The 22,931-nt window shown below is 51.3% G+C and overlaps 1 protein-coding gene across 1 annotated transcript in view; it reads right to left on the reverse strand.

Annotated features, from left to right (window-relative positions):
* Window positions 1-1,192: 1,192 nt before the first annotated feature.
* The window catches only part of LOC132805540 (HORMA domain-containing protein 1-like), a 47,649-nt gene continuing 25,910 nt past the window's right edge, over window positions 1,193-22,931 (reverse strand). The window contains exons 7-13 of the mRNA XM_060820650.1: window positions 15,576-15,727; window positions 10,559-10,995; window positions 9,332-9,410; window positions 9,146-9,219; window positions 5,423-5,506; window positions 2,775-2,876; window positions 1,193-1,282 (exon numbers count right to left, since the gene is read on the reverse strand). Of these exons, the coding sequence (XP_060676633.1) occupies window positions 1,193-1,282; window positions 2,775-2,876; window positions 5,423-5,506; window positions 9,146-9,219; window positions 9,332-9,410; window positions 10,559-10,995; window positions 15,576-15,727 (1,018 nt within the window). The remainder of the gene's footprint in view (window positions 1,283-2,774; window positions 2,877-5,422; window positions 5,507-9,145; window positions 9,220-9,331; window positions 9,411-10,558; window positions 10,996-15,575; window positions 15,728-22,931) is intronic.

Below are 22,931 nucleotides of genomic sequence, written 5' to 3' on the forward strand. Positions count from 1 at the left end.
TTGCGTGTGTTTTTGTATGTGTGAGTTTGAGAGTGTGTGTGTGTCTGTGTCTGTGTGTGCATGAGTGTCTGTGTGTGTGTCTGCGTGTGTGTGTGTGTCTGTTTGCCCGTGTCTGTGTAATTGTGTGTGTGCGTGTGTGCGCGCGCACGCGCGCAAGTGTGTGTCTGTCTGTGTCTGTGTGTGTGAGTGCGTGTATGTGTGAGTGTCTGTGTGTGTGTGTGTCTGTCTGTGTCTATGTGTGTGTGTCTGTGTGAGAGTGTGTGCGTGATAGTGTGTGTCAGTGTGTGTCTGTGTGTGAGTGTGTGTTTGTGAGAGTGTGTGTCAGTCTGTATCTGTGTGTGTGTCTGTGTGTGTCTGTGTGTGTATGTGTGTGTGTGTGTGTGTATGTGTGTGTTTGTGAGAGTTTGTGAGAGAGTGTGTGTGTCGGTGTGTGTGTGTGTGTGTGTGTCAGTATGTGTTTGTGAAAGTGTCTGTGTGTGTATCTGTGTGTCTGCGAGTGTATCTGTGTGTGTGTCTGTGTATCTGTGTGTGTGAGTGTGTATCTGTGTGTGTGTCTGTGTGTGAGAGTGTGTGTTTGTGAGAGTGTGTGTGTGTGTGTCTGTAAGTGTGTGTATCTCTGTGTGTGTGTGTGTGTGTGTGAGTGTATCTGTGTGTGTGTGTGTGAGTGTATCTGTGTGTGTGTCTGTGTGTGAGTGTATCTGTGTGTGTGTGTCTGTGTGTGAGTGTATCTGTGTGTGTGTGTGTGTCTGTGTGAGAGAGAGTGTGCGTCTGTGTGTAGGTGTGAGTGTGTGTGTGTGTCAGTGTCCAACATTCTATGCCATCATTCCTGTCAAGTTCACCATATGACAATGCGTCTGTCCCGTGGCACTCAATTCGACTGGAAAATCATGAAAGGACAAAGGTGGGAAGATGGTGACCTTTCCCACGATGGGTGTGAACAGTGTCAGCAGGGAGGGGAAGCGGCTGAACGATCTCCGAAAAGTCTGGTGCCCTCCAGGTTGCCCACTTCCAGGACCCGGATGTCCGTATGATCTCAGGGAGGGAGCTCCGGGATCAGAGAAGTGGAAATCTCTCAAAATGGGCTTCTGTTTGTACGGACCACAACAGGAGAAACAGTACTGACAGACGGGGTGGTGAGTGGCGAGGCGATGCACCAGGCCTGGTCACCGCACCCACCTGCGACTTATCGCCCTCAACGGAATCGCTCCTTTGGCTCGCTGAACTTCTTGCGTTTCCGGGTGAAGACTTCGTCCTGGCTGCAAGGAACCTCGAACTGGAAAACCTAGTGGGGGAGGGGGGAACGGAGGAGCGTTAGAGAGGATTCGAGACGCTCACCACCCCCACTCCCACCCCGGCCAACCCACATCGACTTACAAATTCCCCGAGCAGGGGACTTACAAATTCCCCGAAAGTTACAGAACGCAGGATTTGCCAATCCGCAGTGATTAGCACTGCTGCCTCACAGCACCAGGGACCCAGGTTCGATCCCAACCTTAGCACGACTATCCGCGTGGGGTTTGCACATTCTCCCCCCTGTGTCTGTGTGGGTCTCCTCCGGGTGCTCCGGTTTCCTCCCACAGTCCAAAGATGTGCAGGTTAGGGTGGATTGGCCATGCTAAATTGTCCCATAGTGCCCAGGGATGTGCAGGTTAGGGTGGGTTGGCCATGCTAAATTGTCCCATAGTGCCCAGGGATGTACAGGTTAGGGTGGATTGGCCATGCTAAATTGTCCCGTAGTGACCAGGGATGTGCAGGTTAGGGTGGATTGGCCATGCTAAATTGTCCCGTAGTGACCAGGGATGTGCAGGTTAGGGTGGATTGGCCATGCTAAATTGTCCCGTAGTGCCCAGGGATGTGCCAATAAAAAAAAACAGGAAAGGCCGCGGAATCCAGGGCAGGACCAACGGGGTTGCCGCTGCTGACTCCATCTCCTGAGAGGTGAGTCAGAGCTGGAATTCCAATAGGAGGGAGCGAAACGGAGCCGGAAGTCACAGGTGAGGCTGGGGGACCTCACAGAGAAACCTCGATTGTCCGAACGACACAGACAGGGTATATTTTGTCCAGATCATCGAATGTTCGGATAATCGAAGGTTCGGATAATCGAAGGTTCGGATAACGGTATGGTCGGATCATCGAATGTTTGGATCATCGAAGGTTCGGTACATCGAATGTTCGGATCATCGAAGGTTCGGAATATCGAATGTTCGGATAATCGAATGTTCGGATCATCGAAGGTTTGGATCATCGAATGTTAGGATCATTGAATCTTTGGATAATCGAATGTTCGGATAACACAGTTCAGTCGAGCATCGGGGCCTTGCGAACACGTTCGGATAATCTGGGATAATCGACGTTCCCATGTCACTGGAAGCAGATCCGGTCAGAGCCGGAGAGGAGCTCCCTGAAGCCACATGTGAACACAGCAGCTCCTCCAGGCAGGCAATGGCCCAGCGGGATTATCACTCAGTTGTGGCTGTCCTGGGGTCCCAGGTTCAAATCCCACCACGGCACACAGCGTTATCTGAACTCACGTAAAGCCTGGAAGTCAGACCCTGATAGCAACTGTGGACCGCTTATGAGGAAAGCCCATGCGGTTCACCAGTTCTCATTTGGGGGAAGGAATCTGCCAACCTCTGGTGACTCTGGACCCACAACAACATGGCTGACTCTTAACTGCCCCACCGTCCGGGGCAATAACTGCAGGCCGAGTCAGCAAACCCCACATCCTGTCAATGAAAAATAATAAAGTAAAATAATAAAATAAACAAACTCACGGGTTTATCGGGTTCTGAGCAGTTTCTCTTCTTGCCAGCTGCCTTTCTCTGGGAGCTCTTGCACCGGTTCTTGTCTTCACTACCCACCGGGGCCGCACTCTCCTTCAAATGATTCGGAAAAGCGGGTTACCGCGGAAACGGTCAGAGAACCATACAATCCCTACGGTGTGGAAACAGGCCCTTCAGCACAACAGGTCCACACCAACCCTCTGAAAAGTAACCCACCCAAACCATTTCTCCGACAAAATATTTACCCCACACTAACCCACTCTAACCTGCACATCCCGGGGCACTATGGGAAACTTATCATGGCCAATCCACCCTAACCTGCACATCCCGGGGCACTATGGGACAATTTAGCATGGCCAATCCACCCTAACCTGCACATCCCGGGGCACTATGGGACAATTTAGCATGGCCAATCCACCCTAACCTGCACATCCCGGGGCACTATGGGAAACTTATCATGGCCAATCCACCCTAACCTGCACATCCCTGGGCACTATGGGAAACTTATCATGGCCAATCCACCCTAACCTGCACATCCCTGGGGCACTACGGGACAATTTAGCATGGCCAATCCACCCTAACCTGCACATCCCTGGGGCACTACGGGACAATTTAGCATGGCCAATCCACCCTAACCTGCACATCCCTGGGGCACTACGGGACAATTTAGCATGGCCAATCTACCCGAACCTGCACATCCCTGGGCACTATGGGACTATTTAGCATGGCCAATCCACCCTAACCTGCACATCCCTGGGCCCTATGGGACAATTTAGCATGGCCAATCCACCCTAACCTGCACATCCCTGGGCACTATGGGACAATTTAGCATGGCCAATCCACCCTAACCTGCACATCCATGGGCACTACGGGACAATTTATCATGGCCAATCCACCCTAACCTGCACATCCATGGGCACTACGGGACAATTTAGCATGGCCAATCCACCCTAACCTGCACATGTTGCAGCTGTACAGGACATTGCTTAGGTCACTGAAAACATAAAGTGCTGGAGATCACAGAGCTGGAGAGAAAGGAAGCTAGCATGTCGAGACTAGCTGACTCCTATTGGTTCGGCCACATTTGGAATACTGTGTACAGTTCTGGTCTCCGGCCTGCAGGAGGGATGTTGTCAAACTTGAAACGCTGCAGAAAAGACCTTGCCAGGGTTTGAGCTACAGGGAGAGGCTGAATAGGCTGGGGATACTTTCCCTGGAGCGTCGGAGGCTGAGGGGTGACTTTAGAGAGGTTTATAAAATCATGAGGGGCATGGATCGGGTAAATAGACAAAGTCTTTTCCCTGGGGTGCTGGATCCAGAACTAGAGGGGCACAGGTTTAGGGTGAGAGGGGAAAGATTTAAAAGGGACCTTTTCACGTCGAGGGTGGTACGTGTGTGGAATGAGCTGCCAGAGGAAGTGGTGGAGGCTGGTACAATGACAGCATTTAAAAGGCATCTGGATGGGGACATGGATAGGAAGGGTTTGGAGGGAGATGGGTAAAAAATGAGGTCTGCAGATGCTGGAGATCACAGCTGCAAATGTGTTGCTGGTCAAAGCACAGCAGGTTAGGCAGCATCTCAGGAATAGAGAATTCGACGTTTCGAGCATAAGCCCTTCATCAGGATGAAGGGCTTATGCTCGAAACGTCGAATTCTCTACTCCTGAGATGCTGCCTAACCTGCTGTGCTTTGACCAGCAACACATTTGCAGTTTGGAGGGAGATGGGCCAAGTGCTGGCAAATGGGGCTGTGGTCGGCATGGATAAGTTGGGCCGAAGGGTTTGTTTCATGCTGTATGACTGTATAACTCGTCAAGTGTCCTCTGATAGCACCTTCCAAACCCACAATCGCTACCATCTGTGAACTCAATAGCAGCAGGCATACAGAATCACCACCCTCTGCAAGTCCCACTCTGAGCCCCCCTCTCTCTCACAGACACACAGTCTCACTCATACACACACTCTTACACACACACACACTCACTCACATACAAACTCACTCTCTCTCGCACTCTCTATCACACACTCTCACTCTCACAACACACTCTCTCCATACTGACCAACACACAGACACAAACTCACTCAATCTCTCTCACCCACACACGTGCACTCTCTCTCTCACACACTCTCACAGACACACACATTCTTTCACACACACTCTCACACAGTCTCTCTCTTACACACACATACACTCACTCACGTGCAAATGCACACAACACACACTCTCACACACTCTCTTATACACACAACACACACTCTCTTACACACACAACACACACACTCTCTCACACACTCTCTTTTACACACACACATGCGCGCGCGTGCACACACACTTTCTCACACACACTCTCACATGCACATACACTCTCTCACACACACACACACATACTCTTTCACACAGTCTGTCTCTTACACACACACACACTGACTTCCTGACTTTCTCTCACAGCACACACACAACACACTCTCACACTCTCTCTTACACACTTTCTCACACACACACTTTTTCTCTCACACACACACTCACACACACCCTCTCTCACACACACATAACTCCCTGACTTTAACAGCGGTGTGGATGCCAACACCCAGCAGCTGAGTTTTGAAGACGTTCTGAGGCACGGTCCTTCAGACACTCACCGACTTGATTTCGAACAGCCTCCCGCTCCGGGTTCGCCTCCCCGATAGTTTCATATCCGAGGTCTGGTTCACCAAATTTTCCATCTGCCAACACCGGAAAAAGCAGAGACATTTTGAATTCTTTTAAAATATCACTTCAAATGAGAGAGAGAGAGAAAATTGTACAAAGTCAAAGAAACTACACATAATATTTCCACAAAGTGTGCAGCAATACGTAAAACTGATTCCGAACCAATGATAGTGCTCTTCCGTAACGTTCCAGGTAAAATAGCCCCAGTTTGAACCGTCCAACCCCGGCAACATCCTTCCTGACCCATTTCAAGTTCAACAACATCTTTTGTGCAGAACTGAACGCAGTTTTCCAAAAGTAGCCGAACCAATGTCCTGTGAAGGCACAAGATGACCGCCCAACACCTTTACTCGGATGAAGCAACCAACTTCCCAACAAAGAGCTTATGATCGAAACATCGCTCCTCAGAGGCTGCCTGACTGGCTCTGTGCTTTTTACAGCGTCATGCGCCCGACTCTGATACTCACAGCATCTGCAGCTCTCACTTTCTCCAATGCTCTGACCAATAGGGACCAGTACGCCAAACGGCTTCTGCACTGTCCTGTAGAACCTGTGACTCCACCGTCAATAAACTATGATCTTTTTGGATGGGCCCAATTAACACACCCTTACTGTAACGGATCAACCCCACCCCCCCACCCCACTAAGGAAGCAGCCCCGACCCTAACTTATATCTCATTTAAATGTATTGTGTTCCAGATATACAATTAATGGTAAAGTTCTGGGTAGTGCTGTAGAACAGAGGGACCTAGGGGTGCAGTTATATAATCCTTTGAAGTTTGCGTCACGTATACAAGAAGGGGGCGGGGGGGCGCGGTTAAGAAGGTGTTTGGCACGATTGCCTTCATCGCTCAGGCCCTGGAGTGTAGGAGCTGGAAGGTCATGTTGGGGTTGTACAGGACATTGGTGAGGCTTCGTCTGGAGAACTGTGTCCAGTTCCGGTCGCCCTGTTTACAGGAGAGGGTTCAGAAGATAATTACCAGGATGTTGCCAGGACTGGAGGGCTTGAGTTAAAAAGACATTGAGCACACTTGCCTTCACTGCTTAGGAGTAGAGGGGTTGGCAGGTCATGTTGAGGATATTACTGAGGCCAGTTCTGGTCACCCTGCGATAGGAAGGATATTATTAAACTGGAGACGGTTCAGAGGAGATGTTACCCGGACTTATAGAGAAAGGTTGGAACTTTTCTTCCATTGGAGCGTAGGAGGTAGAGAGGCGACGTTATTCGAAGTTTATAAATTAATGAGATATATCGATAGAGTTAATAGGGAGTTGTGCTTTCCCAAGGATGGGGGGGCATTTCAAGACTAAGGGGCAAAATTTTCACACAGAGTGTGAAATGAGCAGGACGCGAGTACAGTTATAACATTTAAAAGATGTTTGGAGAATTACATGAATAGGAAAATTTTGGAGGGATATGGGCCAGGAGTAGGGCTAGTTTAATTTGAGGTTATGGACGGGTTGGACCGAAGGGTCTGTATCAGTGCTGTACGACTCTAGGTGACTTGATTGGTCTAACTATGAAGCTTTAACCAAAGCATACTTTACTCTTACACCCCAGTTACAAAACAAAAACAGAAGAACTGGCAATGACATGAACTCCAACCAAGTACTTAACACAACACGATATTTTATACCTGTTACTTATCAACTGTTGCTACAGGGAAGCACATCTTCTTACACACCCATCTAGTTGTTTGCTGATTTGCAAGGGTGGTGATCTGGGGACACGTTTAAACAATACCATCACATATGTCTCCTTGTTAGTTAACCATATCCAGTGTCATACAATCTGAGAGATCGATTACAGCGGGGAGGCCAGACTGAGTGGAGTTGACACCTTCTCCCGCCCCATGTCTTTGTGGATTTCCTCCAGGGGGGGCCGGTTTCCTCCCGCCATACAAAGAGGAGTAGGTTAGGGAGGGTTGACCATGCTAAATTGTCCCATAATGCCCAGGGATGTGCAGGTTAGGGTGGATTGGCCATGCTAAATTGTCCCATAGTGCCCCGGGATGTGCAGGTTAGGGTGGATTGGCCATGAGAAATGGAGGGGTCGAGAGGTGGGTCTGGATGGAATGCTAAATTGTCCATAACAGGAAAAGCGAGTCCTGGAGCAGTGTGAGGGGAAACGAGTCCCGGAGATCCGTAACAGGAAAAACGAGTCCCGGAGCAGCGCGAGGGGAAACGAGTCCCGGAGATCCGTAACAGGAAAAACGAGTCCCAGAGCAGCGCGAGGGGAAACGAGTCCCGGACATCCGTGACAGGAAAAGTAAGTCCGGAAGCAGCACGAGGGGAAATGAGTCCCAGAGATCTGTAACAGGAAAAACGAGTCCTGGAGCAGCGCGAGGGGAAACGAGTCCCAGAGATCCACAACAGGAAAAGGGAGTCCTGGAGCAGCGCGAGGGGAAACGAGTCCCGGAGATCCACAACAGGAAAAGGAAGTCCTGGAGCAGCGCGAGGGGAAACGAGTCCCGGAGATCCTTGACAGGAAAAGTAAGTCCGGAAGCAGCGCGAGGGGAAACGAGTCCCGGAGATCCACAACAGGAAAAACGAGTCCTGGAGCATCGCGAGGGGAAACGAATCCCGGAGATCCGTGACAGGAAAAGTGAGTCCGGGAGCATCGCGAGGGGAAACGAGTCCCGGAGATCCACAACAGGAAAAACGAGTCCTGGAGCAGCGCGAGGGGAAACGAGTCCCGGAGATCCACAACAGGAAAAGCGAGTCCTGGAGCAGCGCGAGGGGAAACGAGTCCCGGAGATCCGTAACAGGAAAAACGAGTCCTGGAGCAGCGCGAGGGGAAACGAGTCCCGGAGATCCACAACAGGAAAAACGAGTCCCGGAGCAGCGCGAGGGGAAACGAGTCCCGGAGATCCGTAACAGGAAAAACGAGCCCTGGAGCAGCGCGAGGGGAAACGAGTCCCGGAGATCCGTAACAGGAAAAACGAGCCCTGGAGCAGCGCGAGGGGAAACGAGTCCCAGAGGTCTGTAACAGGAAAAGTGAGTCCGGGAGCAGCGCGAGGGGAAACGAGTCCCAGAGATTCGTGACAGGAAAATTGAGTCCTGGAGCAGCGCGAGGGGAAACGAGTCCCGGAGATCCCTAACTGGGAAAGCACGTCTGGGAGCAGCGTGAGGGGAAACGAGTCCCGGAGATCCAAGACAGGAAAAGCGAGTCACCCAGTCCTTGCAACTATGTTCTAACTATCTCACATCTCAGTTACTCCTTAGACACTGTACGTAATGTTTCTTGTATTCCCTTTTATATCCAGGATTTGCTCTGAGATATTTGTAGCTAAGACGACGCCAATAGGGGCAAACTTTTCAATTTCCTCCTGTACTCGACTACACGTTGGCAAGAAAGGATATTCCATTCTGTTCTCTTGCAAACCCGCACTGACACGGGGAGAATGTGCAAACTCCACACGGGACCCTCATCAGACGCGGTGCCAAGTCAGGGACGGGGCCTCACTGACTCTTGATTCGGCATTTCGACTGCAAGGGGCTTCGTGAAGCTGGGGCGGAGGACCTGACATTGCTGTAACTGTGCTGAAGCAGCAGTCCAGGAGAAGAGGAGCGGTTAGGAGAGCAGGAACAGGAGGGCAGAGAGAGCGCGTTCCTCGAGCTGGCCCCTTGGGTCCAGAAGGAACGACACTTACCGCCGAAGCAGGGCTGGTATTCCCGGGGCTTGGCTTGTCCACCGTCTCCTCAGCCTCGGGCAATGCCCTCGCCTCTGCAAACACAGCGAGAAAGTGTCTGAGTAATCACTGCCCGGGGTGGGGGGGGGATTGGGGAAGGACGTACACAATTAAAGCTCGCCGCTCGCTTCAGGGACGTGGACCCACCTGTGTTTTGCGCTTCGGCGTTATCGTTCACGGGAACAATCAGCTGGGAGGTGGTGGGGCTTTCCGCTGGCAAACAATCCTGCGATCGGGACAGAAGAGGAACGCTGTTAAATGGAGAGAAAATGGCCACATCCGAGCGGGGTGCACCGCGTGGCTGAACGACATCAAACATGAACAATTACGGTGGCTGGGTGGTTCGCACTGCGGCGCCACCGACCCGGGTTCGATCCCACCCTCGGGTCACCATCTGCGTGGGGTTTACACGATGCCCACCCCTCCCCCGGTGTCCGTGTGGGATTCCTCCGGGTGCTCCAGTGGGAAGCAGGCAGATTTGAGGACATGCTCCCAAGGATGATGGGAGACACGGGGGGGACTCGCTCCCACGGAGAATGTGGTGGGGGAGAATGGGGGACTCGCTCCCACGGGGAGTGGGGGGTCATGAATGGGGTTCTTACTCCCACAGAGAGTGGGGGGAGGGGGAGGGGGTAGGGGGTGGTGGGGAGCGGTCCAGGCGAATAGCAGAGCAGCACTGAAGGAGGAGGCTGAATACACAAGTGGGAGAAAGGAACGGAAGAGAAGGATTATCAGTTCATTGGGACAGGAAGAGGCCATTTGGCCCCTTGACCCATGTGATAGGTGAAAGGGACCCCGTTAGAAGTGATACTATGGAGCCAGCAGTGTCTCAGATGAGCTAATGTTCGTCAGAATTGTGTTCAATTCTGGTTCCCACATTACAGGCAGGATGTGGAGGCTTTGGAGAGGGTGCTGAAGAGGTTTACCAGGATGCTGCCTGGATTAGAGCGCACCAGTTATAAGGAGTGGCTAGATAAACTCAGGTTGCTTTCTCTGGGGGAGGGGGGGATGTGGGGAGAGTCGACAGAAGTCTGTAAAATTATGCATGGATAAGGTTGACAGAATACTCTTCCCAGAGCTGAAATGTCTAATACCAGGGGCATGCATTTAAGGTGGGAGGGGGGAGGTTCCAAGGAGATGGAAGGGGCAGGTTGGTTTTTTGCACAGAGAGTGATAGGAGTCTGGAAGGCCGTGCGAGGGGTGGTGTTGGAGACAGGGACAATTGGAGCGTTTAAGGGGTTTTCAGATCAGCAAGGAATGTACACACACAAGACGGGTCATTTAAGGGACTTTTGGATAAGCCCATCAATTTGCAAGGAACGGAGGGATACGGACCGAGGGCAGGCAGAAGGGATTAGTTTAATTTGACGTCACAACACCGTGGGCCGGAGGGTCCCTGCGCTGTCCTGGTCTCCACTCGTCATGTCTGGGACCTTCGATACCAGACATGGCACAGACTCCCAAATTCGGGATGTAAGCTGAGGTATCTGACTGAAACCCCAGCTCCTGGAGACCTCCCACCCCCTGAGGGGAAGGTAACGACAGAGCCGGACGGCCTCTCACATTAATTTCCACTTGCTCGTTTGGATCGGATTCCACAGTCCGGGCAGTGGGGCCGTCCTCCTCCTCCTCCTCCCGCGGCTCCCGGTCTAGCTGCCCCATGCGATCGCTGTCCGTGGTGACCTTCACCCGCAGGATGTGGAAGGGGGTGGCCACCTCGCCCACGCTCAGGAAGACGGGCTCCCCCTCGAACATCATGTTATCCAGGGTGCCCTCCTTAAAGCCAGGAGGCTGGTAGTCTGGCGGAGTCACTGGACAAGGAACACAAAGAGGTGAGGGTGAGCAATCGTCACACCTTCCCCCAACCCTGCCAGACCCATTCCCCTATCTTTACCCCTGACTAATGTTCCTAACCTGTACAATCCTGGGCACTGTAGGACAATTTAGCATGGCCAATCCACCCTAACCTGCACATCCCTGGGCACTACGGGACAATTTAGCATGGCCAATCCACCCTAACCTGCACATCCCTGGGCACTATGGGACAATTTAGCATGGCCAATCCACCCTAACCTGCACATCCCTGGGCACTACGGGACAATTTAGCATGGCCAATCCACCCTAACCTGCACATCCCTGGGCACTATGGGACAATTTAGCATGGCCAATCCACCCTAACCTGCACATCCCTGGGCACTATGGGACAATTTAGCATGGCCAATCCACCCTAACCTGCACATCCCTGGGCACTATAGGACAATTTAGCATGGCCAATCCACCCTAACCTGTACAACCCTGGGCACTATGGGACAATTTAGCATGACCAATCCACCCTAACCTGCACATCCCTGGGCACTATGGGACAATTTAGCATGACCAATCCACCCTAACCTGCACATCCCTGGGCACTACGGGACAATTTAGCATGACCAATCCACCCTAACCTACACATCCCTGGGCACTATGGGACAATTTAACATGGCCAATCCACCCTAACCTGCACATCCCTGGGCACTATGGGACAATTTAGCACGGCCAACCCACCCTAACCTGCACATCCCTGGGCACTATGGGACAATTTAGCATGGCCAATCCACCCTAACCTGCACATCCCTGGGCACTATGGGACAATTTAGCATGGCCAATCCACCCTAACCTGCACATCCCTGGGCACTGTGGGACAATTTAGCATGGCCCATCCACCCTAGCCTGCACATCCCTGGACTCGACGGGACAATTTAGCATGGCCAATCCACCCTAACCTGCACATCCCTGGACACTACGGGACAATGTAGCATGGCCAATCCACCCTAACCTGCACATCCCTGGACTCTACGGGACAATTTAGCATGGCCAATCCACCCTAACCTGCACATCCCTGGACACTACGGGACAATGTAGCATGGCCAATCCACCCTAGCCTGCACATGTTTGGACTGTGGGAGGAAACCGGTGCACCCAGAGGAAATCACGCTGACGCGGTGGGAGAACATGCAAACTCCACACAGACAGTCGCCCGAGGCTGGAATCGAACCCAGGTCCCTGGTGCTGTGAGGCAGCTGTGCAAGCCACCGTAAGACAAATAGAGGTTTTCTCATGTTTTGTTCGCAGAAGTAGGAGGTGCATAGAAACTGCTTTGGGGACGAATCCAAAGAAGGAGCAGTTATGGCACTGGGCTTGCTGGACGAGAGCTGTGAGACTGAACAGGTCAATAAACTCCGACCACAAAGATATGTCGTCCGAAGGTTAAGTCATGAGAAGAGATTATATAAATTGGGCATTATTTTCTCTAGAATTTAGAAGGTTAAGGTGGACCTGATACAAACAGGAAAAGACATTGAAGAGAAATGGGTTGGGGATTCTCGAAATCAGGGACATAGTCTGAGAATTAGGGCCAGACTGATGCCAGAAAGCACTTGGCTAATCGATGTGGAGAATCATGTTCTACAATTGGCACGGTGACTCAGTGGTTAGCACTGCTGCCTCACTGTGCCAGGGACATGGGTTCAATTCCCGCCAAGGGGTGACTGTGTGTGGAGTTGGCAAATTCTCCCACCATGTCTGCGTGGTCTCTTCCAGGTGCTCTGGCTTCTTCCCACAATACAATGATATGCAGGTTAGGGTGGATTGGCCATGCTAAATTGTCCCATAGTGCCCAGGGATATGCTGGTTAGGGTGGATTGGCCATGCTAAATTGCCCCATGGTGCCCAGGGATGTGCAGGTTAGGGTGGATTGGCCATGCTAAATTGTCCCATAGTGCCCAGGGATATGCTGGTTAGGGTGGATTGGCCATGCTAAATTGTCCCATAGTGCCCAGGGATGTGCAGGTTAGGGTGGATTGGCCATGCTAAATTGTCCCATAGTGCCCAGGGATATGCTGGTTAGGGTGGATTGGCCACGCTAAATTGTCCCATAGTGCCCAGGGATGTGCAGGTTAGGGTGGGTTGGCCATGCTAAATTGTCCCACAGTGCCCCAGGGATGTGCAGGTTAGGGTGGATTGGCCATGCTAAATTGTCCCGTAGTGCCCAGGGATGTGTAGGTTAGGGTGGATTGGCCATGCTAAATTGTCCCGTAGTGCCCAGAGATGTGTAGGTTAGGGTGGATTGGCCATGCTAAATTGTCCCGTAGTGCCCAGGGATGTGTAGGTTAGGGTGGATTGGCCATGCTAAATTGTCCCATAGTGCCCAGGGATGTGTAGGTTAGGGTGGATTGGCCATGCTAAATTGTCCCACTGTGCCCAGGGATGTGCAGGTTAGGGTGGATTGGCCATGCTAAATTGTCCCATAGAGCCCAGAGATGTGCAGGTTAGGGTGGATTGGCCATGCTAAATTGTCCCGTAGTGCCCAGGGATGTGCAGGTTAGGGTGGATTGGCCATGCTAAATTGTCCCGTAGTGCCCAGGGATGTGCAGGTTAGGGTGGATTGGCCATGCTAAATTGTCCCATAATGCCCAGGGATGTGCAGGTTAGGGTGGATTGGTCATGCTAAATTGTCCCATAGTGTTCAGGGATGTGCAGGTTAGGTACATTAGTCAGAGGTAAGTATAGGGTAGGGTCTGTGTGATTGGTGTGAACGTGTTGGGCTGAAGGGCCTGTCTCCACACTGTAGGGATTCTATGGAGCAGTGGTAGATGCTGAATCAGTTATCAATTTTAAGACCGGGAGAGGTACCTTTATGTTGGAAGTGACAGGACACCAGGTTATAGTCCGACAGGTTTATATGAAATTGTGAGCTTTCGGAGCACTGCTGCTGAGTCAGGTGAGTTCCCCCGAGGAAGGAACAGTGTTCTGAAAGCTCGCAATTTCTAATAAACCTGACGGGCTATAACCTGGTGTTGCGTGACTTTTGGCTCTGTCCACCCCTGTCCAGCATCGCCTCCTCCATATCATTGTTGAGCACAGACATTAAGGAATACCGTCTAAAGGTGGGTCCATGCAGTTCGGCTACAGGTCGGCCATGAACGATGGAACAGGCTCAATGGGCTGAATGGTGGGACAGGCCAAAGGGGGCTGAATGGCCTCTTCTGTCCCCACCTTTACTCCTCCCTCGCGTCGCGCAGTCTACTACAGTGGAAGCTTTTGCATCCTTCCTAAAATGAAACGGACGCAATGCTGTGGCCAGTGGTAGAAATCGTCATTCCTGAAGGGTTTTACAACTTGCCTTGTGAGCACAGCACTTCAATAAAACATCTGTCCTACAGAGAGTAATGCTGGCGTGCTGAGGCTGTTGTACACGATCTACACCGAGCTGCTGCTGATCATCCAGGTGAATCATTATTACATGCACTTAGAATCACAGAGTCATAGAGTTGTACAGCACAGAAAGACACCCTTTAGTCCCACTTGCCCACGCCGGCCAGATATCCGAAATTAATCTAGTCCCACCTGCCAGCACCTAGCCCATATCCCTCCAAACTCCTCCTATTCACATGCCCACCCTCATGTTTTTAAATGTTGCAACTGTCCCAGCCTCCACCACTTCCTCTGGCAGCACATTCCATTTATGCACTACCCTCTGTGTGCATAATATATCCTCCCCCTCTCACCCTAAACCCCTCTAGTTCTGGACTCCCCCACCCCAGGGAAAAGACTTTGTCTATTCACCCTACCCATGCCCCCTCATGATTTTATAAACCATTATAAAGACTTCAACGCTCCAGGGAAAACAGCCCCAGCCTGTTCAGCCTCTCCCTGTGGCTCAAACCCTCCAACCCTGGCAACATCCTTGTCAATCTTATCTGAACCCTTTCAAGTTTCACAACATCTTTCCGATAGGAAGGAGACCAGAATTGCACACAATATTCCAACAGTGGCCTAACCAATGTCCTGCACAGCCGCAACATGACCTCCCAACTCCTGTACTCAATACTCTGACCAATAAAGGAAAGCATACCAAACGCTGCCTTCACTATCCTATCCACCTGCGACTCCACTTTCAAGGAGCTATGAACCTGCACTCCAAGGGTCTCTTTGTTCAGCAACACTCCCCAGGACCTTACCATTAAGTGTATAAGTCCTGCCTGGATTTGCCTTACCAGCACCTCACATTTAACGAAATTAAACTCCACCTGCCACTCCTCGGCCCATCAGATCTAGATCCCTTTGTCCTCTAAGGTAACCTTCTTCACTGCCCATTGCACCCTGAATCTGCAAACTTACTAACCATACCTCCTCGGCTCACATCCAAACTACTTATACTGATGAGGAAAAGCAGTGGACCCAGCACCAGTCCTTGGGGCACACCACTGGAGACAAACTGCATTCCCGTTGACGGGCACCGTCGCTACAGCGATGGCGAGAGGAGAAGAGAGGGCTTGATCATTGCCCGCGTCACACAGCAAGGCAGGGCGGGGCGGTGGGTGAACGTGCGCACAGCGCCGCAGTACATTACCTTCATCATAGTAGGACAGCTTCATTTTCAGGCAGATATCGTTGGGGAGGGGTCTCAGGCTCTGCATCAGGACGTAGAGCTTGCGAATCAGCAAGATGCTGGCTTTCTTCGCGTCCGAACAGCTCACAGTGCTGCTGAGTTTCTTGTTGTTGCTGCAAGGAACACATGCACAGGGCTATGGTGAAAGTGTGGCAGGCTATTCGGCCCCCTGCTCGAGACCATCTGACCATGGCCACAACTCCACTTTCCTGTTACTCTCCCCCCGGTTGGGAGTACTGCGTTCAAGCCTGGTCTCCCGGCGACAGGAGGGAGGCTGTGAAATTTGAAAGGGTTCAGAAACGATTTACAAGGACGTTGGAGGGTTTGAGCTACAGGGAGAGGCTGAAGCCATTTTGCCTGGAGCGTCGGAGGCTGAGGGGAGACCTTATAGAGGTTTATAAAATCATGAGGGGGCATGGATAAGGTAAATAGACAAGGTCTTTTCCCTGAGGTGGGGGTGTCAGAACTAGAGGGGCATAGGTTTGGGTGAAGGGGAAAGATTTAAAAGGGACCTAAGGGGCAACTTTTTCCATGCAGAGGGTGGTACGTGTATGGAATGAGCTGCCAGAGGATGTGGTGGAGGCTGGCACAATGACAACATTTAAAAGGCACCTGGAGAGGACATGTACAGGAAGGGATATGGGGGCCAAGTGCTGGCAAATGCGATAGATACCTGGTTGGCATGAATGACTTGGACCGAAGGGTCTGTTTCTGTTCTGTACATGACTCTATTGCCCCAGGACCCTTTGACTCTATCCGTGTCAGCCTGTGAAATATGCAATGAAACATATTTCACAACTCGCTGGGGAGCAGGATTTCACAGGCTCACTGACACAAACCTCGTCCCCATCACTGATTGGGGCGGGGGGGGGCCCTCAGAAAATCTCAGGAGAATCAGGCAGAGTCAACATGGTCTGGTGGAAAGGAACTCATGTTTGGCCAAACCGACAGGAGTTGCAAATTACGGCCCCACACAAAGCAGGCGAGGCTGTGAGATTTACAACACACGCCCTTTCAGAGGGGGTGGGGCGGGGGGCACGGGGGTAGTGCCAAACAAGGTTGGCATCTTCAACATCAGGAATACAAGTATTTGCACCATTTCGTTCTGGGCTGGTGTACCTGCGATTTCTGTCACTACAGCACTTTCAGCTGTGCCTTTCGATGCCTGGGGCCCTCGATTCTGGAATCCTCTCCCTTAACCTCTCCACATCTCTCATTCCTCCTTTAAGATCCCCCCCACCCCACCCCACCCCCACTAAAAACCAATGTCTTGGACCGCTCTGATGCTCACTTGTCCATGGCATCTCCTTCTGGGACTCGGGCTCAGAGTTTGTTGGAAAATGGTCTAGAGAGGACACTGTGTTAATGATGCAGTGTGTGTGTGTGTGTGTGCGTGTGTCAGAGCATGTGTGCGTGTGTCAGAGCATGTGTGTGTTTGCAGTAGTGTGTGTGCGTGTGTGTCTGCAGTAGTGTGTGTGTCAGAGTCTGTGTGTGTATCAGAGTATGTGTGTGTGTCTGCAGTAGTGTGTCTGTTTTGGTGTGTGTCAGAGTCTGTGTGTGAGCGCGGTAGTGTGTGTGCGTATATGTGCGTGTTCAGAGTATGCATGTGTGTGTGTTTGCGGTAGTGTGTGTGTGCATGTGTGTGTGTCAGAGAATGCATGCGTGTGTTTGCGGTAGTAGTGTGCGTGTATGTGTGTGTCAGAGTATGCGTGTGTGTGTGTCTGCGGTAGTGTGTGTGTGTCAGAGTGTGTGTGTGTGTGTCTGCGGTTGTGTGTGTGTGTGTGTGTCAGAGTGTGTGTGTGTGTCTGCGGTAGTGTGTGTGTGTGTGTCTGCGGTAGTGTGTGTGTTTGCGGTAGTGCGTGTGTGTGAGAGTATGCCTCTGTGTATGAGTATGTGCCTGAATGTGTGAGAGAGTGGTGTGTCTGTGTCTGTGTGTGTGTGTATGTGTGTGTGTGTGTGTATGCATGCGCGCAAGTGTGTGTGTGCCGTATGTGTGCATGAGTGTGAGAGAATGTGTGTGAGAGAGAGTGTGCATATGTGAGTGTGAGTTTGTGTGAGCGTGTGTGTGAGTATGTGTGTGCTTATAAGGATGTGTGCGTTTGTGAGTGTATGTGTGTGCGTGTGTGTGGGTGTGTGCGTGCGGGCATGTACATGTGCGTGAATGTGAGAGAGTGTGTGTGCTTATAAGGATGTGTGCGTCTGTGAGTGTATGTGTGTGTGTGCGTATGTGTGTGTAGGGGTGAATCGACAAAGCTAGATTGCACAATGACCCTGTGCAGACATTCCATTTTCCTCCCTGGTTGAATTAGCCTGTCCAAACCATTGAAGTTCCAACAGCGAGGGAGCCTCCTCCAGCCACCCTGACCCTGCAGGTTTCCTGCGAAATCAGAAAAGCCCTGCCCTCAACGCGATGAGAATTTACGCCCTTCAACATCAATTTACAGTGGTTCAGCCAGGGAAGTCCCAAGTGGTTTTTATTCACTCACAGGACGTGGCACTGCTGTGATAAACCCTACGCTGCCCATCCCCAAATCCCTTAGAGTCACCTTCCGGAATAAACCGGCAACGGCTGCTTCAGACAGGAGTCAGGAATCAACTGATTGGAAGAGAGTCAATGGAACACCGTCATTGTAGGAAGAAGGGAGACCAAAGCAGGAAACTGTAGGTGAGCCGGCCTAACATCTGACATCGGGAAGTCACTGGAGTCCATTGTTACAGAGGGTATAGGAGGGTAAATCATAATGTGATCAGGTGGGGTCAAACATAGGAGCTGGAGCAGGCCATTCGGCCCTTTGAGCCTGCCCCACCATTTAATTAGACCGTGGCTGATCATGCAATCTCAGTATCCCACCCCCCGCCCTCCCTCCGGACCCCTTCATCCCTTTGGCCGCAAGGGCCACATCCAGCTTCCTCTTGAAGATATCACCTGGTGTTATGTGCTTTGTAACTTTGTCCATCCCAGTCCAACACCGGCACCTCCCCATCTTGAATGTACCTGACCCCGGCAGCTTCCTCTGGGAGAGTATTCCACACGTGCACAACTCTCCCAGGGAAGAAATTCTTCCTCACCTCAGTTGTGAACGGCTTAGCCCCTTATTCTTCAACTGCAAACCCTTGTCGCCGCCTAGTTCTGGACCTCCCCAACATCGGGAACATTCCTCCCACATACTGTCCTGTCGGGAATTTTACGTGTTCCGATGAGATCCCCCCGCATTCTTCTAAATTCCAGCGAGTACAAGTCCCGGCCGATCCGGTCTTTCTCCACATGTCAGTGTTGTCATCCCGGGAACTAGTGAGGGGGAACCTCCGCTCAATAGCAAGACTGTCCTTCCTCAGTTTAAAACAGCACAATAATACTCAAGCTGTGGCCTCACTGAGGCCCTGTCTAACTGCAGCAAGACAACGGTGCTCCGAAACTCAAATCCACTCGCTATGAATGCCAACATGCCATTAGCTCTCCTCGCCAGCTGCATGCCAACCTTCGGCGACTGTTCCCCAATGCACCCAGGTCTCATTGCAACTCACCTTCTCCTTTCGGATAATAATCGGTCTTCCTGCTTTTGTGAGCAAAGTGGATGAATTCGCATTGATCCACCTCACAGTTCATGGTTTTTGTGAAGGGGAAATTGTGTTTAAGTAATCTTTTAGTCTTGCTTGAGGAATTAGGAAGCCACGTTGGAAACTGGGAAGGTAATGCACTTGGATTTGCAAATGAATTTGAAAATATCAAAAATTAAGATGCAAGATGTGGCAGCATAATGCAGGGGAATATATAACAACTGCCAAGCTAATAGGATGCAGAGAGTAGGGATAAATGTGCCTTTTTTTACTTGGCAGGCTATGTTTAGTATAGTATGTGATCTAAGATGTGTTGTATATCAAGCATTATATATTTCAGAGTTTAGATTTGGAACTAGTGGCATATGGGTTTTAGTCTGCATTTAATTATTAACATGCTGGGACCACAATTCTCTTTGAACCAGTGTCAGATGGTCCTGGGGATAACGGACTGTTCTTTGTATCGGGAGATTTTTGAGCAAACACTGAAGAGGACAAGTTTGAAGAGTCAGGTTTTTTTTTGTTTAAGGGAAACCTATAGTTTGGAAAGTTATTATTTCAAGTTCACAGAGCCCAGCTTGAAGTTACATGCACAAAACAGTTTCTCCAAGAGAAAAAGAGTTAGTTTTGAAAGGCTAAGAAATAGATTACACTAGTGTTTGGAAGGAACCCTGAAGTGGTTCTTCGAAGCTGAGAAAGTCTGAGCTCTCAGCTGGGTGACTAATCAAGACTCATTAAGTCTCAAAGGATGAACGGAATTAAAAAAAACTTAAGGCGGAAGTGGGCACTGCAGATGCTGGAGATTGCAGTCAAGATTAGAGTGGTGCTGGAAAAGCACAGCTGGTTAGGCAGCATCCGAGGAGCAGGAAAATTGTCATTTCCGGCAAAAGCCCTTCATCGGGAATGAGGCAAGGAGCTTCAGGGTTGGAGAGATAAATGGGAAGGGGGGGGAGCTGGGGAAGGTAGCTGAGAGTGTAATAGGTAGATAGAGGTGGGGGTAAAGGTGATAGGTCAGAGGGGAGGGTGAAGCGGATAGGTGGAAAGGAAGATTGACTGGTTAGACAGGTCATGAGGACAGTGCTGAGCCAGAAGGTTGGAACTGAGGTGAGGTGGGAAGAGGGGAAATGAGGAAACTGGTGAAGTCCTGGGGTTGTAGTGTCCCAAGGCAGAAGATGAGGCATTCTGCCTCCAGGTGTCGGGTGGTGAGGGAGCGGCGGTGGAGGAGGCCCAGGACCTGCATGTCCTTGGTAGAGTGGGAGGGGGAGTTGAAATGTTGGGCCACGGGATGGAGGAGTTGATTGGTGTGGGTGTCCCGGAGATCTTCGCTGAAGCGTTCTGCGAGAAGGCATCTGGTCTCCTCGATGTAGAGGAGACATGTCGCAGTTTCCGCTACACTGGGGAGACCGGACACCTTCCCGCAGAGCAGGTCAGATAACATCTCTGGAACACCTGCACCAATCAACCCCACTGGCTTCCTCCCACAGTCCAAAGATGTCCAGGTTAGGGTGGATTGGCCGTGCTAAATTGTCCCATAGTGCCCAGGGATGTGCAAGTTAGGGTGGATTGGCCATGCTAAATTGCCCCGTAGTGCCCAGAGATGTGCAGGTTAGGGTGGGTTGGCCATGCTAAATTGCCCCGTAGTGCCCAGGGATGTGCAGGTTAGGGTGGGTTGGCCATGCTAAATTGTCCCATAGTGCCCAGGGATGTGCAGGTTAGGGTGGATTGGCCATGCTAAATTGTCCCGTAGTGCCCAGGGATGTGCAGGTTAGGGTGGATTGGCCATGCTAAATTGTCCCGTAGTGCCCAGGGATGTGCAGGTTAGGGTGGATTGGCCATGCTAAATTGTCCCGTAGTGCCCAGGGATGTGCAGGTTAGGGTGGATTGGCCATGCTAAATTGTCCCATAGTGCCCAGAGATGTGCAGGTTAGGGGGAATTGGCCATGTTAACTTGTCCCATAGTGTCAAGGGATGTGCAGGTGAGGGTGGATTGGCCATGCTAATTTGTCCCATAGTGCCCAGCGATGTGTAGGTTAGGGTGGATTGGCCATGCTAAATTGTCCTTAGTGTCCAGGGATGTGCAGGTTAGGGTGGATTGGCCATGCTAAATTGTCCCTAGTGCCCAGGGATGTACAGGTTAGGGTGGATTGGCCATGCTAAATTGTCCCATAGTGCCCAGGGATGTGCAGGTTAGGGTGGATTGGCCATGCTAAATTGTCCTGTAGTGTCCAGGGATGTGCAGGTTAGGGTGGATTGGCCATGCTAAATTGTCCCATAGTGCCCAGGGATGTGCAGGTTAGGGTGCATTGCCAATGCTAAATTGTCCCATAGTGCCCAGGGATGTGCAGGTTAGGGTGGATTGGCCATGCCATATTGCCCCGTTGTGTCCAGGGATGTACAGGTTAGGGTGGGTTGGCCATGCTAAATTGTCCCATAGTGCCCTGGGATGTACAGGTTAGGGTGGATTGGCCATGCTAAATTGTCCTGTAGTGCCCTGGGATGTACAGGTTAGGGTGGATTGGCCATGCTAAATTGTCCCATAGTGCCCAGGGATGTGCAGGTTAGGGTGGATTGGCCATGCTAAATTGTCCCGTAGTGCCCAGGGATGTGCAGGTTAGGGTCAATTGGCCATGCTAATTTGTCCCATAGTGCCCAGCGATGTGTAGGTTAGGGTGGATTGGCCATGCTAAATTGTCCTTAGTGTCCAGGGATGTGCAGGTTAGGGTGGATTGGCCATGCTAAATTGTCCCTAGTGCCCAGGGATGTACAGGTTAGGGTGGATTGGCCATGCTAAATTGTCCCGTAGTGTCCAGGGATATGCAGGTTAGGGTGGATAGGCCATGCTAATTTGTCCCATAGTGCCCAGCGATGTGTAGGTTAGGGTGGATTGGCCATGCTAAATTGTCCCTAGTGCCCAGGGATGTGCAGGTTAGGGTGGATTGGCCATGCTAAATTGTCCTGTAGTGTCCAGGGATGTGCAGGTTAGGGTGGATTGGCCATGCTAAATTGTCCCATAGTGCCCAGGGATGTGCAGGTTAGGGTGGATTGGCCATGCCATATTGCCCCGTTGTGTCCAGGGATGTACAGGTTAGGGTGGATTGGCCATGCTAAATTGTCCCATAGTGCCCTGGGATGTACAGGTTAGGGTGGATTGGCCATGCTAAATTGTCCTGTAGTGCCCTGGGATGTGCAGGTTAGGGTGGGTTGGCCATGCTAAATTGTCCCATAGTGCCCAGGGATGTACAGGTTAGGGTGGATTGGCCATGCTAAATTGTCCCATAGTGCCCAGGGATGTGCAGGTTAGGGTGGATTGGCCATGCTAAATTGTCCCGTAGTGCCCAGGGATGTGCAGGTTAGGGTCAATTGGCCATGCTAATTTGACCCATAGTGTCCAGGGATGTGCAGGTTAGGGTGGGTTAGCCGTGGAAAATGGTAGGGCGATGGCGAGTGGGTCTGGATGGGATGCTTCGGAGGGCTGGTGTGGACTCGATGGGCCGAATGGTCTGTTTCCACACTATCAGAATTTTACACAACCTTGTGTGGGATCATATTTGTAAGGTGGACGTTTGCAAATCAATGACACGGGTGCAAGGACCATATGCATCGCAGCTATATTTGCCAACGATAGGATGGAAAGTCGAGAGGAAGAGAGAGAGCCTCCAAAGGGGTCTAGTAAGGGGGCAAATGACGTGGGTGAAATGTAGACGTGCCTCCTCTGGAAAAGGGAGCTGTGGCTTCCTCACTATATAAAACGGACGTGTT

The sequence above is a fragment of the Hemiscyllium ocellatum genome, chromosome 50, assembly GCF_020745735.1.
Source record: "Hemiscyllium ocellatum isolate sHemOce1 chromosome 50, sHemOce1.pat.X.cur, whole genome shotgun sequence".
In the NCBI taxonomy this organism is placed as follows: Eukaryota; Metazoa; Chordata; class Chondrichthyes; order Orectolobiformes; family Hemiscylliidae; genus Hemiscyllium; species Hemiscyllium ocellatum.